Source organism: Pelodiscus sinensis, chromosome 12 (assembly GCF_049634645.1).
Source record: "Pelodiscus sinensis isolate JC-2024 chromosome 12, ASM4963464v1, whole genome shotgun sequence".
In the NCBI taxonomy this organism is placed as follows: domain Eukaryota; kingdom Metazoa; phylum Chordata; order Testudines; family Trionychidae; genus Pelodiscus; species Pelodiscus sinensis.
Genome location: NC_134722.1, coordinates 42,902,148 through 42,915,137, shown reverse-complemented (window position 1 = coordinate 42,915,137; position 12,990 = coordinate 42,902,148). Strand labels below are relative to the sequence as shown.

General features: G+C 59.1%; 1 protein-coding gene across 1 annotated transcript; it reads left to right on the top strand.

Moving 5' to 3' along the window:
* Window positions 1–7,900: 7,900 nt before the first annotated feature.
* Window positions 7,901–12,206, top strand: LOC142831188 (maestro heat-like repeat family member 5). The gene is made up of 6 exons (XM_075940723.1): window positions 7,901–8,014; window positions 8,549–8,692; window positions 9,157–9,333; window positions 10,183–10,338; window positions 10,715–10,837; window positions 12,162–12,206. The coding sequence occupies exons 1-6, from the start codon at window positions 7,901–7,903 to the stop codon at window positions 12,204–12,206; spliced, it is 759 nt and encodes a 252-aa protein (XP_075796838.1).
* The last annotated feature ends 784 nt before the right edge of the window (window positions 12,207–12,990 follow it).

Sequence of the window (12,990 nt, the reverse complement as noted above, 5' to 3'; positions counted from 1 at the left end):
TCAGGAGTGGGGGTCGGGTCCCATTAAGCACAGCCCTCGGCTAGCCTGAGACAACAGCTCCACGCTCTAAGTCCTCCTCTCATGCCCTGCCGGCACTGTCTACACTACAACGCTAATTCGAACTAGTTTTTTAGTCTGGATTCGTTAGTTCGAATTAGCTTAGTTCGAATTAACTAATTCGAACTAAGTTAGTTCGAATTAATGTAGTAGTTTAGACGTACCCAGAGAGCCTTATCCCTGGGACTTGCTAATTAGCATAGTCACTGACTGACCATTTCTGGCCCACTGTTCTTTCTCAGAGAATCTTCCAGCATCAACACAGGTTACATATTTATAAATCCACTTACAGATATCACACAAGTAGATGAATAACACACACACAATCAGTAGAGCACAAGCTTTCATTTGACATCTCACATGGCCTCCTTGGTACAGACTTTGGGACAACCCCTCCCCCCTACACTTGGGTGCAACAGTGACCTGTCTGATCCCCTTAAAATCCAGTAACGTGACACCCCCAACACAAAACTGATGCAGGAAGTGATGCCAGTAACATCAGTGAGGGCATCACATGGGTCCCCCCGCCTTAGACAAGGCATCTGCCACAGTATTCTCCTTCCCGTTTATGTGGACTATGTCCGTGTCGTACTCCTGAAGGACCAGACTCCAGTGGAGCAACCTGGAGTTGGTGCCGTTGGCCTTCTGCAGGCAAGCCAGCGAGGCATGGCTGCTTAGCACAGTGAACCTCCTGTTGTCCAGATAGGGTTTGAGCTGCTTGACAGCCCACACGATGGCATAACTCTCCTTCTCAATTGTAGCATAATGCTTCTCCGGGGGGCACAGCTTTTTGCTGAGGAAGGTCACGAGGTGCCTTTTGTCACCTACCCCATCCTGCATCAGCACCGCCCCCAGCCCGATGTCGGATGTTGAAATCCGGGCTGGCCAGCACAGGTTCCTTGGCCAAGACATTCTTTATGCTTTGGAACCCCTGTTCACAGGCCTCCGACCACACCACCCGGTCCGGCCTCTCCTGCTTTGTGAGGTCTGTGGTCGGAGCTATGACGTCTCTGACCCCTCTCACAAACCTCCTGTAGTAGCTGGCCAGGCTCACAAATGACTGGAGCTGCGTTTTCATTTGGGGGATAGGCCAGTTCTTAATGGCCTCCACCCTCAGGGGTTCAGGGCGCTCCAACTCACTGCCCACCCTGTGCCTAGACAGTCACTTCAGCAGCCCCCATCCTGCATTTGGACACCTTGACAATCAGGTTGGCTTCCCCGAGCCGCCGCAGCACCGCCCCTGTGTGACTGAGGTGATCCTGCCAGGAGTTACTAAAGATGGCCAGGTCATCAAAATAAGTGCTGGAATGGGCTCTGCAGGACCTCCGTGATCAGCCCCAGGAAGGTGGCCCTGGAATTCCGCATGCCAAAGGGCAGCACCTTGAACTCACACAGGCCCGACTCCACTATGAACGCAGATTTGTCCCATGCATCAGCATCTAGGGGACTCTGCCAGTACCCCCTAGTCAGGACCAGAGTACTTATAAACACAGTCCCCTCCCCGCAGCGTGTCCAACAGATCCTCTATTCTGAGTGTGGGGAAGGGGTCAGGCTGCGTGACAGCATTCAGCTTCCTCTAGTCCATGCAGAGCCTCGTGGTCCTGTCCTTTTTAGGCACCATCACAATAGGGGATGCCCATGGCCAGCATGCTCTCCACAGCCTCCTGAATCTGCCTCTGCATCTCCCCCTTGGCCCCATAAGCTCTGCTAGGCGCTGGGCAAGGCAGGGCCTAGTGAGGATGGAATGCGATGTCCTGTCAGCGAGCCCTGGCCTCCTTCACCTTTCGCTCCCTCTCAGCATCTGCCTCCTTCACCTTTCGCTCCACTTCGGCATCCGCCTCCCTCGCCTTTCGACGCACGTCGGCAAGGGCCTTCCCATGTTCCAGCTCGATTCCTTCAATGCCTGCTGCTTTCTAATTTCATCTGCAACAGCATCCCTGGCACCGGGTGGGCACTGCTCCCTTCCCTGCTGCTCATTTCGTATTAGCAAAGACCTCAGTTCCAGCTTAAAAGCTTTCTCTCTGAATTCAGTGATTGGCTCCAATCACAAATCTTCTAGAGCCTTTCGGTCAAGACTCTCATGTAGTTGCTGACTCATTGCAGCTGCTCTTTAACCAATCAAACTCTCTACACCCAAAAATAAAATTTAGAACCGCTTGAGGGTCTGATCCAAAGCTTAATTGACCAAGATCTGAGGATCCTGCTGACTATACCACTGTGACGGACCGGGCCAGGTCTGTGCACTGCTAAGGGTGTTGGCTCAGGGTGAATTGCTCAACACAAGGATGCTTTACAGCCCCAGACCAGAGACCTTCCCAAACAGGTCACAAACCAGTCAGACCGCGCAAAACCCCTCAGACACCACAGTTCCCTCTGTGCCCCAATCAGCCCTGGGCCTAACACACAGGTGAGGGGATCTAGAACCCAATCCCACCTACCCCGAACGGGTCTTTCCGGTCCCAAAGAACCAGCCACAAATCCCCGGTCACTTAGGGGAGAAACCTGCCTAGGACAAGGGGCTCTATGGAGGGGGATGCAGGGAATGGAGGAAGTGGGGTGGCCCTTGGGGTCCCTGCCCTGCTGAGAGGCTCCCATTTCTCCTCAGGCAGAGGGGACCAGAGAAGGGCTGAGAGATGGGAGAACCCTCGGCACCGGGTGAGGCTGCTCCACAAAAGGTCTCAGGTGGCTCCTCTGTGCTCACTAGGCCCTGCCAGCCCCCAGGGAGCGAGTGTCCCAGGGCAGCTGCCCAGTGGAAATGCTCAGTCCCAACAGGCTCTGTCCCTGTTCATTGCAGACCCTCGGGGAGCCGCCTGCCTCGGCCCAGCCCACAGCCCTGCTGCTGGAAGCCTTGAAGGCTCTGACGGCCCCCACCCTGGAGAGCTTTCAGGCGGCAGAGGAGGCGCCGAGAGCCACCGTGTCCCAGCACAGCGCCCGCATGGAGCAAGTAAGAGACGCCCGGCGAGGGGCAGGGTGTGTGGAGACAGGGGCTGGGAGAACTGGCTCTCAGGAAACCGGCCCTGGGGCACAGGGTCAGGATGCGGGGCAGGTCGGCTCAGCCCCTTTCTAGGAGGCTCTGAGCATCAGTCGCTCCCCTGCTCAATTAAGCCCCATCGCCCGCCGGGGAGGCAGGAATTTGACCCGCGAGACACCCGGGAACTGGAGCCCAGAGCGGCTTGTTGACTTCCCAAGGCTGCGCTGGGGGCAGCGGCAGGGTCAGCAAATGACCCCGGGAGAAGGCCTTGTCCAGGGCCCCTAGAACCAACCTGCCTCGTGGGGCGTGTGGCCGCGTTGCTGCAGTTGGCTCTGCTGGGAATTCTCAGCCAGGCAGAGCCCTGGGCCCTTCGAAAGGCAGGTCTCTTGAGGACAAGACTCAGGGGTCACGTTCCCGACAGGCCTCTCAACGGGGCCTTTTCTCCCTCGGCCCCACGCCGGCGACGCTCCTGCCCTTCCCCCAGCGCCGTCTGCCGGGGGGGCGGCCTGGCAGGAGGCCGCTCTCGATCAATCCCCCCTCAGCTGTGTGGCTCCCTCCAGATTGGATACGTCGTGGGAAAGATTTTCAGCTGGCTGCGCGACGTCGGGGATCCCAGAGCGAGAGGAGCCGCGCTGGGGACCATCGCCCTCCTGGCTCGCGCCCACCCCCGGGACGTGGTTCCCGCCTGTGTGGCCCACGCGCTGCCATGGGACAGGTAGGGAGAGGCTGTTACCACCTCAGTCCCTGATTTCCCTTCCCCCCTCCTGCCAGGGCAGAGCGCAGGAAGGGCCTGGCCGGAGACAGGGATGGATCCAGCTCCCTGCTGTGCACAGGGCTGCCCCGGCCTCCTAAGAGAAGATGCCCAGGCCCATCCCTTAGGGGACGGCTGCTAAGGGAAGGGAATAAATGCAGAGCTTGTGGAAGGAACTCTCCTGCCTCAGCTTCCCTGCCCCCCAGGGTCTCTTTTGAGAGCCCCTTTCCCGCCCCCTTCCCAGCCTCTCCCTGGGGAGGCAGGAGGGGGCCAAGCAGGGAGGCTCTGATTTTGGTTTCTCACCTTGCAGAGGTGCCAGGGAGCTGTGGAAGGCCGTGGGGGAAGAACCACAGCTCCCCCGGCAGGTGCTGCAGCAGCTGCTGGACGCGCTCCGGAAGAGCCACCGGGAGGAGAGGAGCCGCAGCGTGTCTCTGGCTGTAAGTGACACTGGAGCTGTCCCGCAGGGAACTCACCACTACAGGGAGGATGCTGCATCTGTGGGGGGGAAGGGGGCTTCAACCCCTCTTAGTGTCAGGCCATGGCCCCACTGCACACTGGGCACACAGCAGTGTCACGGGGAGAGCCCCCCTGCTCCCCTCCGGAGGGGGTGTCCGGCCTCTGAGGCCCCTCACTTCGTGGTCAACCCCGCATGCACCACGATGCTCCAAGTCAGCACTGCAGCTCCCTTCACACAGGGCAGTGCGGCCTAGCAGCCGGAGGCAATAACTCCTAGTGGGATTGGTGCGGAGGGGTAGGGGACCTAGGGCGCCCTCTCCACCGGGTCCCAGTCCAGCGCCCTGTCAGCATTGGAGGGGGCACCACTAGCTCTGGGGGAATCAAGTAGAAATTCGCCGAGCACCTGGGGTTCAACTCCCCGCCTGAGCTGCTTTCTGCCAGCTCCTCTCTTGTTGTCTGCGCCGTCTCTTTCCTCCAAACTGGGGCATCTGCTGCGGTTCCCTGCTGACTGGCGATGGCGTCTGGGTGCCCCTGCGCTGCTCCTCAGGAGCCCCAGCAGCACCTCCGTCCCCGTCCGTCAGCCCTGACTGGGCTCGTCACCGGCCTTTCTAGCCACCTCCAGCTGGCGCCTGCCCAGCAGGCCTGTGGGGTAGGACTGTCTCAGCCAGGTAGCCAGGCTGCACCTCTGCAGCTCTAGTGCAGAGATGGGACACTCCGTGTCAGGGGCTGATCCCCACTCGGAGTGCAGAATTTGGAGGCCGGAAAGAAAAAGTTGTCTCTACAGGCTCCGCTTCCAGAACTCCCCAGGGTCAAAGATTTACTAACTGACAGAGACACAGACAGAGCTGCTGACCTTCCAGGACACAAGAAGCAAATATTGACCTAAAAAAAGTGATTTTTTTTACCAAAGAAAAGCTACACTGGATAACACAGACTTGGTTGCGCGCTGTGACAGAGCAAGTAAGGAAAACAAATGAAAACACAGAGAAAATCTCTAGGAACAGTTTTCAGAGGGGAAGCAGAGATTCCCACAGAGCAATTCAAACCGAAACGAAAAATAAAGAAAAATACCCAAGTTTTTCTGAAATAAGAACAGTTGGAGGGTGAGTTTGTAAGAAGCTCGAGTGTGTGAGAACGACCGATGTGCTTCTCGTTATTTGCAATTCACTTTGCTCTGTCCTTTCTCACCTGCAACCACTTAAATCCCACGGTGTGTACTTAATAAACTCACTTGTATTTACTAGCAAGCATCGTGTGAACAATTGTGACCTGGGGAGCAATCAGTGTGTCCATCCTCCTTTTATTGCTAAAGGGGGCTCACGGGAACAATTTATTTGGGGGTTGGGGTCCCAGAAGCTGTGCCTGAAACTGCACTCTCCTCAGACCCGCAGGGATTCAGTGTCTGTATTGCTCTTGGGTGGATGGGAGGGAGGGCTCCTGTGCCTTGGCTGGGCGAGACCAGGAGATCTGGCCCAGACGACGGGGTGGTGAGAAACCCCATAGGGCCAAGAGGAAGGTGTCAGTGGCTTTGCCAGCACTCTGGGAAGCACCCCAAGGAGTCCTCTGTCATAGAGGGATAAGGGATCTTTTGGAAAAGGCTTTATTTTCCACAAGATCAGCGTCTAGACTGGCGCTTTTTTCCGACAAAGCTCCGTGCGGAAAAAAAGCGGCAGCCATTTTTATGCTAATGAAACGGGGGAGAGTTAAATCCCCACTTCATTAGCAATTGCGATACGTCTAATTTACATCCCTTTTATGAAAAAGGGATGTAGTCTAGACGTAGCCAAACTGTCTCCCTAACTGAGGACTACATAGTGGCAGAGGAGCCAGGGAAGCCATAGCCGAAGCCGGAGCATCTGAGAGAGTTACACAAGCAGCACGGCCGGGGTCCCTATAACTGGGTCACGAGGATCGGAACTGACCCGACAGAAGTTCCCATTGACCCAGGTCAAGTAGTTTGGGATCTTGGGGGGATTTCGTGGAAGAGCAAAGGAGCGATCCAACCTTCGGAAGGCCTGGGAGCAAGTGACAGGCACGAGCCAGACAGATGGTCAACCCCAGAGCCGGACCCAGGGATCCCGGTTTTAGATCAGCAAGGACCTTCCTCATGAGCATTAGCCCAGAACGCACAAGCAGCCCAGTACAACGGTGGAGCGAAAACGAGGACCTGAAACCCGGGATGTGATGGAAAGCCAGTCGCCGGGAGCAACGTGGGGTCTGCACCGACACCGCTTCGACCTCCCGGCATCGCCCCGGCTCCCTGCTGCTTGTGGCGCTGGAGTTACTCAGGCGGCAGAGGGGCAGGGATGCCCCCCCGGTCACGTCTGGCAAGCTGAAGGGCGGGGCTAGGCCATGAAGACAGAGAACGGGAAATAACGTCACCCGGACTCTTCCGCCCTTTCCAGGAGGTTCCCATCTGCGTCCATTCTAGGAACAGGAGACGGTTCAGGGGCCATCACATCTCCCTTCCCCCCAGAGGATCTCACCCTCCTTCCTCATAAGCCGCAAGGAAATTGAAATTGGAACCTGGATGACAGCCAAAGCCATGGGAGCGGATGGGCAGGTGGGGACAGCTCAGTGACATTTCTGTCTCCTGTCTCCAGGCAATGGACACGCTGTACGAGATCCTTTTCCTCTGGGGATACCGAGAAGCCATCCTGGAAATGTTTCCCCAGCTCCTCCTCGTCTGCGTCAGGCAGGTGCAGTACGTGCTGGACCTGTGCCTGCCAGGGACTTGGAGGGCCCAGAAGACATCCAGCCCGGAGGGATCCAGCCGCCTCAGCCCCTTGAGGTAACAGCGGAAAGGAAGGGGAAGGACAGATTTGTTCTGCTCAGCCCCTGTGGGACCTGCCTGGCCCTCTGCTGTGCGTGTCCCTACAGCCCAGGGGCAGTTCTGGGCAGGTCTGTGTGGAGGGAGCGGTGCTGGGCGCCCGTGTGCGTGTGAGCCACACTTGCTCCTCTGACTTTGACCACAGGCCAGGGGCCACGTCGGCACGTCCCCATGTGCTCCCGGCCGAGGGGTCAGGGCTTTTCTCCGTGCCTGTTGAGCCCGCTGGGCCTCTGTCCCACAAGACCCCACCCCAGGACAGCGTGGCCAGAGCACACACAGTGTGCAAAAGACCAGCGGGGGGGCCGTGTCACAGGCAGGCAGGACGAGGAGGGGCCCGTGACGCTGATTCCACGGGGACAACCAGGGAACCACTTGGCTAGACACTCGATGAGTCTGTGGCATGGCCAGGGCCCGTTGGGCAGGGCCGTGCCCTCACACGGTGCTGGGTCCATCCCGGGGGAGGCCGGCTGCTGCTGACCACGCCGGGTGTCCCAGGCCTTGTGCGGTTTGCGCTGCGTGGGGCTGGGGTCGAGTTCTGACACCCGGACTTTTTATTGCCTCTAGCACCTCCCTGGAGGCCGTGAAGACCCTTTTCTCCATGCCCAGATACTGGAAGGAATTTGCCAGTATCCAGTTGCAGCAGGGCTGGGACATGATGGCCTCCCGCCAGCGCTTCTCCCAAGGGGTGGGCTTGATCGCAAGGTAGAGTCTGGGCAATGGGAGCTCAGTGGGAGACCCTCCTCTGCCCCCGCCGGCCCTCTCAGCCCCGCCATGGGAGAGCGACGCTCTCTCCCCTTGGTAACTCCGGGCATTTTCCCTGTCCTGTTCCAGGGCCATGGTGGAGCACCAGACCCCACAGCTCCCTGCGGTGCTCAGAGAGGCCATCACCATCATGCAGAGTCAGGAGGAGCAGCCCCAGAGAAATATCGCCCTGACTTTCTGCACCGAGGTGAGATTCCGCAGCCGCCAGGCACATGTGGGCTTGTGCAGAGCAGCTCAGTCCCATCCCAGGCAGGCAGGCAGGCACCGGGGCCCATCGCCAGCAGCTCGGCAACGCCACAGCCAGCCGGCTCCTCTGCCCACGTGGATCCTAGTGGGGCCGGGCAGAGTGGTGGGGAGCAGGGTGAGATTGCTCCTGGCGGGATGTGCCTCCGTGGGACCATGTGACAAGAGAAGATGTTTCTCCAGCGCCCTGAGGCCGGGCCTCTCTCCTCGCCTTTGCCTGGGGTTTCATTTTCTTCTGCCACGGCTCGCTCCAGGACACGCTGCGATGCCCAGAGATTCCCCTTTCCCTGGGCTGCATTAGGGGCTTGTGCATTAGTCGCCCCTCTGGGAATGGACCATCTCAAACACCAGCCGCTGGCTCCTTACCCCCAGGGATTTTGTGTGGCAGGAAGTGACCAGCTGGCAAAGATGCTGGCGCACGAACAGACCGAGAGGCAGATTTCTGCTCCTGCAGCTGATGTTGATTTTCTCTTTCCAGTTTCTCCGGAGTCCTTCCATCCTCACCACAGTCACCAGATCGGAGCTCCAGGAACAGCTGATGGAATGGACCAAAGATCCCAATCCGGAGATACGGAGGCTCTGTCTGCAGGGCCTGGGCAGTATCATCTTCCAGCCAGAGAAGGTGAGGGGCAGGGCTTGCCCAGGTGAGACGTTGCTGCACTGGGAGATAACAGACACATCACTGTTGCAACCCCTGTTCTATGCCGTTACTGAGCAAGCCAGGCGTGAGGTGTCCCTGCTCCCTGGTGCGGGCAGAGCATGGTCGGTGGAGGCAGTGGGGGAGGGGAAGGAGACTCAGGGCGTCGCTCAGGGCAATGGGGGGAGAGTGTCGGCTGACAACAAGCCCAAGCTCGGCAAGGACAGACGAGTCGGGGGGCGGGGTCAGAGCTCGGGGGGCGGGGCCTGGAGCGGCTCCAGGCAGGCGACAGGGCGACTCTGCCCAAGGGCCAGGGGTGCAAAGCACCTGCCAGAGCGGCAGGAGAACGACTTTCTCCCCCGCTGTGGCCTGGCCGATGGGGGGATGGTCCAGCCCCTGCCCAGGCTCTGTCCCAGGCCAGGCGTGAGCTGCCTTCTGCCTTCCTGCAGGGGCAGTTGTTACGGGCCCAGCTGCCAGGGACCATCGCCATGTTCTGCGCCAGGAACGCATGGACTGTCCTGGAGGCCCTGAAGGACGCGGCAGACGCCAGCTACCTGCTCGCCGGGGAGGGGCTTGGCTCCATCTCCCAGGACATGGCAGTCAGCCTGCGCCCGCTCATTGACCACGTAAGGCCGGGACCCCGGAGAAGCACATTCCCCCTCCCCTGATGTCCTGCTATGACCCTGCCCAGCCCCTCCCCGCCCCCCAGGCCAGCTACACAGCACCTAAGGGGGCCCCTGCCAAGGGTGGGGAGTCTCCTACTCAGCCCCCTCCCTGGCAGAGCCCTTCTGGGAAATGGGGGCGCCAAGCTCCCAGCCCTGCTGCAGCCTCCCCTCCCACCCTCCTGTGCCCAGCCCCTCCCCGAGCCCCAAGGAGGCAGGCGGGAGCCTCGGGTCCCAGCGCCCTGGGAGGGGAGGCCAGAGCAGCCTCTGTGGCCAGGAACCTGGGCCTTCCCTCAGCCCCCTCAGGCCTTGCTGGGGAAGGAAGCAGGGAAGGGGCGATGGGAGGGGAGGGGAGGGGAGGGATGGGGAAGAGGGACGGGGACGGAGGGACCCGGGAAGTGCAGCAGGAATGAGGTGAGGATGGAGATTCCTCGTAACTTGCCCCTTTCCACCCTTCACCCCCCCCATGCTCAGTGGCTCCCCTGCCTGGCACTGCGCAGGGGTGGGCTGGGTCTCTCCAGGCCGGGCGGACGGGGGAGAAGAACATGGAGAGATTGGCCCCTCTCTGGACTCCAGGCGGCTGGGGGGCTGGGTGCAGGAAGCTCTCCACACACATTGCACCATGGACCTCTGGGTCTCAGCCCTGGCCAGCGCACAGTGTCTGTGGGGCTGCCTGCTGGTTGCGGCTTCCGCGGGCCAGGGCGGGTCCCGGTCGGGGTGCTGGAGTCGTGTGCGATTTGCGGCCATCAGGCCCCTGACCCTGGGACACGGCCTGGCTCTCACGGGCTTCCCCGCCCCGCGTGTCCTTACCAGGAGAGGGGCAATGTCCGCTCAGCCGCCATCTCACTGCTGGGCACCATGCTGGGCGGGGTGAAGGGCCCGGACAGACCCCGCGTGCGGCAGGAACTCACCCGCTGCCTGCTCCCGCTGCTGCTCCACCTGGCAGACGAGGAGCAGAGAGTGATCCTGGTAAGTGCCCCCTCGGTATGTCCCGGAGAGCAAAGCGCCAGAGTCCCCCGGGCCCCACCCCGCTCCAGAGCCCCTGCCCAGCCAGGGCCATTGGGGACGTGCAGGGAGGCCTGAGGGGGCCCCTTGGCTCTGACTCTCTGGCATCCCGGAGCCCCGGCTCTGCCGTCTCTGCGCAGAAGGGCCAAGCTGTGGAGATCCCGTCTGGCTCTCGCCAGCCAATGCTCAGCCGCCCCCCCGAGCAGCCTCCCCTGCAGAACAAGGGGCAGGAGGCTTCCCAGGCAGGGAGAGCAGGAGCCCATGGGGCAAGGAGGAGGGGACGCGCCCCAGATGCTCCCTCTCTCAGCGAGGCCCCTCTCGCTCTCCCCTCGTGCTGCAGAGCTGCAAAGCGACGCTCTTCCGCTGCGCCGTGTTCCTCGGCTGGGCCCATCTCAAGAGTCTCTTCTGCAGCCTGGCCTGGGATGGCTCCTCGCGGCTCTTGCCCGGCGTCGGGAAGTGCCTGGTAGGTGAATTCTGTGGGACCGTGGAGCTCAGGGAGACCTTTCTACCCCCACCCCGAGTGCCCAGGGGGATTCTCCCCCGCTCGTCACGCAGGGAGCAGAGGCAGTCCCCCCAGAGGGGCTCGGCATTTCCTCAGTTGTTTTCCAATCCCACCCTTTCCACTGCCCCCATCTCCCAAACTTAGCGCTGCCCCTGCCTCCTGCCCCTCTGCCTGTGCCCAGGTTGGAAATGCTCTTCCCCAAGGGCCCGACTCCGGACATCTGGGCTCCTACTGGCTCTTGCCCTGGCTTCCCTCTGTGCTTCAGCGACCCTGGCCTGTCAGCTGTAGGTCGATCACTTTGTCTGGTCTGAGCATGTCTCCTGCTCTGCTCCTAGATGAAGAATTACAAGAGGAACTTCCCCAGGTTCCTGTTCCAGGCCTTAGAATATCTGGAAAGCTCCCAGGCATCCATCAGACATTCTGCAGCCCTGTTCATCGGTAAGCAAAGCAGCCCCCGGGAGCTGTTCCAGGGCTGTTAGAGTTAATAAAATCTGCAAATGAACAAAAAGGGGTTTCAGGACAAGCATCAGCCAGCACCTCAGGAGCCTGCTGCAACTGCAGCTGTGAAATATGGATGGAACATGGACGAGTTAGTTGAATAAAATATCAGTGCTATTGTGTTTGGGTGTGTGATTTCGTTCCTCCCGTCCCTGGCGTACTGCTGCTCGGTCTGCAGCTTGCCCAGGTAAGGAGTATCACGTGCTCTTTCCTAAATGACTAGAAGTCAAGTTGTCTAAAAGAATTGCACCCGGTGTGCCCTCTGAGACGGCGTGAAATGCTGCTCCGAGCTCTCAATGAACATTACGGGGGAGGGAGAGCTCAGTGCTTCGAGCATTGTCTTACTGAACCCAGGGTTATGAGTCAGTCTTTGAGGGGACCGTTTAGGAATCTGGGGCAAATCTGTCAGGGATGGTGCTTGGTCCTGCTGCGAGGGCAGGGGGCCGGACCTGATGGCGACTCAAGGTCCCTTTGAATTCCAAAGTTCTCTGTTTTACTGCTCAGATTTGCACTCTTGTTTGAAGAAATATGGGAACGATTAAAAAATTCAATGGCGATTAATCGCAGGCTTAACCGTGTGCACCTCCCCTTTGAGTTCAATCTCCTTCGCCAATCGGCCTTTCAGTGATTCCTGGGGTCGGATGCTTTCTCCATGGTGTTTTGCATCACACTGAAGGACTGTCTTGAATTTCCCAAGGGCTGTTTTAAGGGAATGGCTGACTCTTTAGTAATTTGTAGGGATGACACTGAAACAGTGTGAGCTCCATTCTATTCTTTGTCTGTGTAGGAGAAACCATCCACCATTACTGTGACCTGTTGTCAAAAAGAGTGACTGCAGCTGGTGTCACCCGCCTGTGTGAAGGTAAGGAAATACCTCTGGGCGTTTGGGCATCTGTGGACAGTATGAGGCCTGAACACAGATGTCACAGTGTCCCTCTGGGTCTGAGGACAGTGCTGAAGGGAGAAGAGTGGTCTTGCTGGTAGGACATAAGAATGGGAGTCGGGAGCTTTGAGCCACCAGGAGCAACTCAGTGCCTCACCTTCCCCATCCGTGAAATGGGGGTAAGAACAGAAAGGCTCTCAAGGACAGCTGGCCAGAACGGAAAAGGACCCTCACTATGACAAGGCATTAGTAGGAGGAGAAGGATTCTTACCCTGTGTCAGAAAAGTTTGCATTGTCTCCTCCCCAAGGACCTTCACCCAGAGATTGATTCTTAGCTCCTACGGTATCCTGCCAGGCCCCCTGGGAACTCCTTTCCCTGCCACCTCTGGAGCACTGAAGGCGGCACAAATGCACAAAGGGTTCAGTAGAAGTGAGGAGCCTAAACCCTTTCTGCGGATCGGCGCCTGAATGGCAGAGTCACGGTTGTTGTCGTGTTCCCGGGGCAAAGGCCATTGGGAAGCAGAGGTTTCCCAGGCCTCAGTTACAGCAGCTCTGTGGGGTTTCCAACCTGTTTCCTCTTTGTTTCAGCTTTTCAGCAACAGCCTTTAAAATCGGACAGGGACACGTGGCTCATCCTGAAGGAACATCGGCAATGGCTGCAGAAGCTTGCGAGCCGCGTGTTGGGAGCTTCTTACGACTTGGGAGCGGCACCGACACAGAAGGACTCTTCCTC